Genomic DNA, 7,050 nt, shown 5'->3' on the forward strand with positions numbered 1-7,050 from the left:
GCTCCTTTTTTTCGTTTCAGATATCTATGGCAACTGTTGATAACGAGAGAGAGATTGAAGTGAAAAACTTAATTCTTATCAGGCAAGCCATTTTGTTTAAGTACATGAAGCAGCTCAACAGCCAAGTAGTCAACAGATCCTATGGCAGCCATGTTGATTTTGCGACACCGGTGTGTCTTGTCCACTGGTGACGAAGAGGACTAGATGATGTGTTGGATAACCGAGGTGATGATAAAAGACGACAAAAAGGACATTTCCTCCTTTTTCCAACTTACAATATGAGAAAGATGAGGCTATGACAGTCCCTTGTATGGTTCATCAACATGCAAAACTTTACAAAATCTATATTTAGATAGAACAGATATCTTTATATGCAAAGTATGAATATACACGTTTGTATACACACAGGCATCTGAGCATGCTATGATAGAAAAATGATGAAGGGTTAATGAAAGTTTGTTGTGTTGTTGTGCTATTTAAACCACATACACGTCAATATTTTTGTTTACTTTAATTAGCTTTGCAAAGGTGTGGCACTAATTAACGGACTCGTGCCTTTGCCAACGAGGGTGTGTCATACCTGGGACAACCTTTACAGTAATGTTGTTGTTGTTGTTGTTGTTGTTGTTGTTGTGATCTTGCCTACAAAGTTCGCAATGGTTGGTATTGCTCACACAACTATTTAAAGAATATACTATTTTGTTAAAATTTTTGTTTGTCAACTCTGAAATCTCCTATGAATGGAGAATATCGTGTTGTTGTTGTTAATGCTTGGAATGTTTAACTATCAAAAAACTTACTCATATTTTCTGCCATTACACGGTTTTCCCTACGTTTGTGTGTCATGTGACACGTATGTAAGGCTTTTTCCTTTCCTCTGATGAGTAAAAAACTTTTTACAATCAAGTGCTAACAAGACATTTTTGAGGATTATTTTGAAAACAAAAAACTTTGTGCAAATCACAATACTCGTATACGTCCATTGCCTGGTGTGTAGAGGCAGCACAATAATAATTATATTGTCTTGTCTTCCTTGGTTATCAAACTAAGAATGAAGTGTTTATGTGTGTGTGCGTGTGTGTACGTGTGCATAGTGTGTGTGTGTATAGTGAGTGTGTGGTGACGTGTACATGAAGTCTTACTTGATAACTAGACCGGTGTGCTGCGGCTTGGACACAACATGAAATGTATCCCATAATTGTCACGGTAGACTGGTGCTAGTCTGCCTGTTTATCATGTGTAAAATATTTTTTTCATGTATAAAGGAACATTTTATTACCTTTCTTTATCATAGAAAATTTGATATTTAAAGGAACAACAGCGAATTTATAAATGATTTGCATGCAAAGTGTGTGTTGTGTGTGTGTACGATTAAGATATTATGGTCTTTTTATGAACGGTATGCGAATATGTGTGTGTGTGTGTGTGTCTAGCTTTGCATCTGTTGATTACAAGAACTAATCATTATTTCTGAGAGATTTTAATTTTTTATATATTTTATTTTATATATTTTTTTTCTTTTTGCTGGGGCTTTCAACAGATAGTTACCGTTATTTTTTTGTTTTCCGTTAGGTGACATCGTTATTTATGTTCAGCCCCTCGTTTTTATGATAGCTTCATTGCTTTGTGGGTTTTTTACGCTTTGCGTGCGAGACTTCGAAACAAAGATGTTGAGAAAGAGCGAATAGTCAATTCCGCTCCTTATATCTATGTACAGATCCGCAACAGTATTACTGAAATGGCAATATTGTGTTTTGTATTATTTTTGAAAGACAGAAAGAAATTTGTCATTATTTTATAATCTTTAATAAAACACGAAACTTTATATACAGCTCTGGAACTATAAACAAACCACCCGAGTGCTCTGTGGACAGTAAAGAGTGATGCTTTGCTTTAGAAATGTTTTTACCGGTTATAATCACCTGTCGAGTGATACGTTTTGTATAGATGACAGATATATAGTAGTGATTAAATATATGCAGGCAGACATCTAAAGAATGTCGACAACATTACTTTTCACGCATGCAATCAAAAAAAACAGAAAGAATAACTCTGTACATTATGGTCTTTTAATGCTTTTGTCTCCTTGAACCCACTCCAGCATTTTCTGATTAGGTAGTTTGTTTTGCAAAGCGCCAAAGCTGCAAGTGGTTTTGTTCTAGTGAACTGGCTAACATACGAAAAATTTGTAAATTTTAAATATTTTGCTTCACAAACGACGCTGGTGATATTATTAAACAAAATCAACACAAATTTCCCTCAGTTCAGCTCATTTTAACGTGTGTGTGTGAGATCACATTTTATGTGACCTTATGTGTGATCACGTTTTGTTTATGTGACCTCACGTGTGATCACGTTGTGTGTGAATAGCCCCGTTGTAGCGTGTAGTCACGTTTTGTTTGTATCCAGTTAAGCCTTGATTTCTTTTTCAGCAAAACACCTTCAACACACATGCACACGAGTGTTTATGGGTTACTTGCAAAACTGACCCAGTGTTGTTGCATTTATTTATTTGAAGTGCACGACGTGCATACTCACCGAAAAACTTGATACCAACACGCAAGCAAACACACACAAACACAAAAACGATTCAGAACTATGTTTTTCCATACATAATCATGAAGTGTATGTGTTTGGACGTATGTAGATGTTTACAAGCATGTGTGCGAGCGACCTTTTGAATCACAAGTGTACCTCTATATGTGCAGCCTCCCTTGTCCACCCAACACTAGTCCTCAACATTGTTGTCCAATAAGTATTACACGAGAGATAAGATTTGGGAAATAATCTTTCAAGAGGCTTAACATATTTCCAAATTTATAATCATTTTCCCCCTCTTGATTGACACTGTCAAATCAACAATAGCCAAGGATTTTCTTATTCCGTCCTTGACATGGTCAAGGCTGCATGTTTACCTCGCTCTAATAGAGAGTTCTGTGTAAAATCTTTCTTCAGTAAACAGCAGTTAGCTGCGCAGTGGCTCGATTGTCTTTACTGAGTCACCTGCAGGAGGTGAGTGTCGTTCAGTCGCGTGTTGTCTTCACCGTTGCCCCCAAACAGGAGCACGCCGTCTGCTCCATAGAGGAGGCCGGAAACCATCCCCGAGCTGGAGGGGGGCCTCCTTCAGGCACTACCTTCTGCCACCCAGTCTCCTCGTGCTTGGTGTCAAGGACAAACACTTCATTGCTGTATTTCCCCGCCCCGGCGTGACCTTGCGAGGAAGGGTCGACCTCGCCGCCAACGACGAAGATGAGGCTGCCAAGGGAGGCAACTCCAAAGACGCTGCGTGGGGGTAGGGCGGGGCTGCCTTCCACCTGGCGCCACTGCGAGGTCTCGGTGTCGAACTCGTGCACGTCACCCACCTCGTGCCCCACGAAACCCCCCACGACGTACAGCTTCCTCCCGACCGCCACCAGCCCCGCCCCGCCGCGTCCCCGGATGAGGTCAGAGGTCGGCAACGCTTCCAGACCCCGGCGTCGGTGTCGAAGCTGTGGAGGTCGTTGAGCCGTCCGCTGAGAGTGCAGCCTCCGAAGACGTAGAGGGTGGTGCCGATGGAGGTCATGCAGTGGTAGCTGCGGGCCTCAGGGACCTGCCCAGCCATGGCGACTTCGCTCCAGGTGGCCTGTAGTCGTGTCCAGTTTGTACATGTCGCTAGCGAGCCCTCCCCCATTGCGATCCCTTGTCTGGACAGACCAACAAGACTTGCACAATATTTATACTCGGTCTCTTACTGCTTTGTTTGTGTTTTTTCAACAAATCAAGTGACTGCGTTTGTAAACCTTCCGTACCACAAAGCATAAGCTTCCTCCCAACTAGGATTATCTACCCGTGAACGCAACCAAAGATACAAAGAAAAGTTTTCAAATTTTGAGTATTTATCATAAAAAAAGCTGGCAGTGACACTAATAAAAATGTAACAGCAAAGGTAAGATGTATGTATAAGACACTAACCACACAAATCATTTTAATATCATAAAATATGTTGCATAGTGACATTCGCATTTAATCTTCTCTTACCTGCCGCCGAATAAGTAAATGCAAGAACCCACGACGGATGCCGCGTGTGCGTTTCGTGGTGGAACGTCTGCACCTTTGGTTTCCAGCTCGCGCCATTTTCCAGATGTGACGTCAATGGTCCACACCGCGCTTCCGATTGGTACACGTGGCTCGTGTTCGCCTCCCGTGACGTAACCAACGCCGTTCACTACGTTTAGAGAGTGGCTGCTGCGAGGCAAGGGCCGCGGGTCCGGACACAAGATTTCCGCCCACTTGTACTGCCAAATAAATAATAACCAACATTAAATTTACTGTAAAGTTTTGTCAAACCTTTAGCTAGTGAAGATAAAAGTACTAAACATAAAAGGAAAATTATTGTCTTCAGATCTTACCTTGGTAAGAACCATGTTTACGATACGTGCAGAGGTGGCGAGAGACCGCATGATAGAACCAGCAGCAAACGGATGTTCCCTATAACCTACCTACCCTCAATCTTTCCTCCGTCGTCGTCAAGGTTAAAAGAAAACAAGGTTAAGTGCGCGCACACTTACACTCATCGTTGTCTGTCCAGGTCAATGGCGAGTGAGGAACGTTAGGTGCAAAACGTCTTCCTCGGTCGTTACGACAGTCGTGTTGGGCCGGTGCAGCGAGCTCTGACTTGCTTGCTGGATGTGACAGTTGTGATGAGGCTGTGTGCCACACAACCTGCGATGTTATGTCAGGACGCGGTCTGCAGACGTGTGTACGTCGAACATGGCCCCCAGCTGCACGCCCCCTGCACAGGCGGTCTCGCTGCAAAATTGCATCCCTGATAATATCTTCCCTGCGTAAAGCTCAACAATGGACAGCTCCAAATCGTCCTGACTGCAAAGCTCTACGAACTTATATTTCTACCTGAGACCGGCTATGTTTCGTCTGTGTATACTTTGCCTAATTTGTTCAGCGTTTTTACTTGTAAAATAATTTATTTTGCAGACACTTCTCTAAAATCGAACTGCGTGTTATGAGTAGTAGAAAGACTCACAACTGTGCATGCGTACATCACAAAGCCTGAAGCTTCACGCCAAGAACCTGATCTCCGAGGGATTAGCTCGTCTTTCTCGAGTACACATACAGTCACAGATCTTGAATAGCTTTCGCAGTCACAGCAGTGACTTACATGTATGTACATTTCAATGAGTTAATGTTTATGAAAGTGTTTTGGAAATGTTCTAATGAATAAACTGTAATAAACGTCATTTCCTATTTTCTAGGTGTCATCAATAAGGAAAACTACTGAAGCATCGTTCATTCAAGCTTGTATCTCGTGCCTAGATGCTTAACAGTTTTATGTTTTATTTAGAAAATGTTTTCCTTCATTTTGCAATAGTTGTTGAATTGCAAGTTTTGCCGGGAATTGGTCTCATGGTCTAAGGTAGACAACTCTTGCATGTGATCTTTACAATTTCTTTTTGCAGTTATCTTTCTTGAAAAACATAGCGAAAAAACTGTAAGTGAACTGTAGAATTAAATACACATGCACCTGCAACCGAACACACACACACGCGGAAGCAAACAGACGTATATACGCACATTATTGATATTATGAACGGTGTATTTTTATTTCTACATTTAAGTAACGAAGATAAATAAAAAAAAATGCATTTTTCATTATCTAGAAATGACTTTTTACTTTCTTTTGTACATGTGCAGTAATTCTACATTCAAGATATTAAAGTAGATGTAGGGTTCTGAGATGGAAATAATGCTTTATTAGCTTTAATTATGTGATACAGATCTCAAGGCCTGCTCCTTTAAATTTTTTTTCTGCAAGAAATGTGTAGAGGGGAGCAAAAGAAAGCTGTCACCGCCCGGCTCGTCACGCAATGAAGGGCAGAGGTTAGCGACGATGACAAGCGGTCAGGGTTTGCACCTGACTCCCTACTCCAGCTCGAAAGGTTCGCGGATGAGGTCGAATTTGTGCAGCGACTGTACTGACGCCGATTGTTCTGGCGATGATTTAGTCTTCGTCCTTGAATTGCTGTGACCTAGATCCCGTGTTTACGTGTCACTCGCCACGGGGGACAACCGAGCAGCCTGACATCAGATCAAAGATCACGGACGCTCCATTATCACAAGGTCGAAGGTGTTTCAGGTTTTCATGATCGTTAAGAAACACTGTCGTCTTGTCTACGACCAGACATGATGCACGGGCTAAAAGGTATAAATTTATAGCAACAGAAGCTTGAATCATGAAATAAAAACTGAAAAATGAACTCTGTGACAACGTCTAGAATTAAAAAATTAATTTGAAAAAAAAAAATGCAGTTCAAAAAACAAAACAAAACAAAAAAAAAACAAAAAACAAAAACAACTTTGCATCATATGCTAAAAGTTTTGGTTGAGCACAGCCTGTTTCAAGTCCATCAATATCATTTAAAGGGAAATAACTGTCATGACCATATTAAAAATACAATTGTAGAGTTGCTTACCATTGACCATTAGTCAGTCCCTGGTGGCTACGAAGGGGTGGGCTAGTCGTACAAGAAAACAACAAAGATCGAAATCGTCGCACAGCTGTATATTTTATTCAGTTTCACTCGTCGGCTGGCCCGCCGTCTCTCCACTCTCTCTTCCAAACTAAAAAGCCTTCCATCAACTGTAAAGCTACCCTACTTATACTATATCCCGTCGAACGTTCCAGAACCATCCACCCCCTTTTCCCACGGTCTCGTCACGACTTTTCTAAGCCCCGTTGTCATCCCCACCCCGCCGTCTGGCTTAGGCAACTTTGTAACAATAGGTCCATTATCCAGTAGCCGCGGGTTGGCAGTTCAAGGTTTGCTATTACGTTCGATCCCTACCCTCTACAAAGACATAACTGAGTACACTACTAAGCAAAGATCGAGAAGTTCATCCTGACCTCAAAGGAGTAACATAATCAAATCGAACCAGTAAAGTGCTTGGTCAAGGCATAGCGGATTAAACTTAGTAAATCACATCAGTTAAGAATGGAACGTGCAACAGGTTTGCTTTTGTCAATATTTCAAGGACTTGCGACAAAAATCTTGGTAA

At 41.5% G+C, this 7,050-nt stretch overlaps 2 protein-coding genes across 4 annotated transcripts in view; one reads left to right on the forward strand and one right to left on the reverse strand.

Annotated features, from left to right (window-relative positions):
* Window positions 1-2,253, forward strand: part of LOC112566270 (receptor-type tyrosine-protein phosphatase delta-like) — a 42,043-nt gene extending 39,790 nt beyond the window's left edge. For all 3 annotated transcript variants that reach the window (XM_025242325.1, XM_025242327.1, XM_025242326.1), the window contains one exon: window positions 21-2,253. The gene's annotated coding sequence lies outside the window, so the exon portion shown is untranslated. The remainder of the gene's footprint in view (window positions 1-20) is intronic.
* LOC112566275 (nitrile-specifier protein 5-like) lies at window positions 1,515-4,541 on the reverse strand. The gene is given in 4 exon segments (XM_025242339.1): window positions 1,515-3,457; window positions 3,460-3,683; window positions 4,018-4,274; window positions 4,389-4,541. Coding segments are annotated over 4 exon segments (966 nt in total). The 5' UTR covers window positions 4,440-4,541; the 3' UTR covers window positions 1,515-3,023.
* Window positions 4,542-7,050: the final 2,509 nt, after the last annotated feature.

Source organism: Pomacea canaliculata, linkage group LG6, assembly GCF_003073045.1.
Source record: "Pomacea canaliculata isolate SZHN2017 linkage group LG6, ASM307304v1, whole genome shotgun sequence".
Taxonomy (NCBI): Eukaryota; Metazoa; Mollusca; class Gastropoda; order Architaenioglossa; family Ampullariidae; genus Pomacea; species Pomacea canaliculata.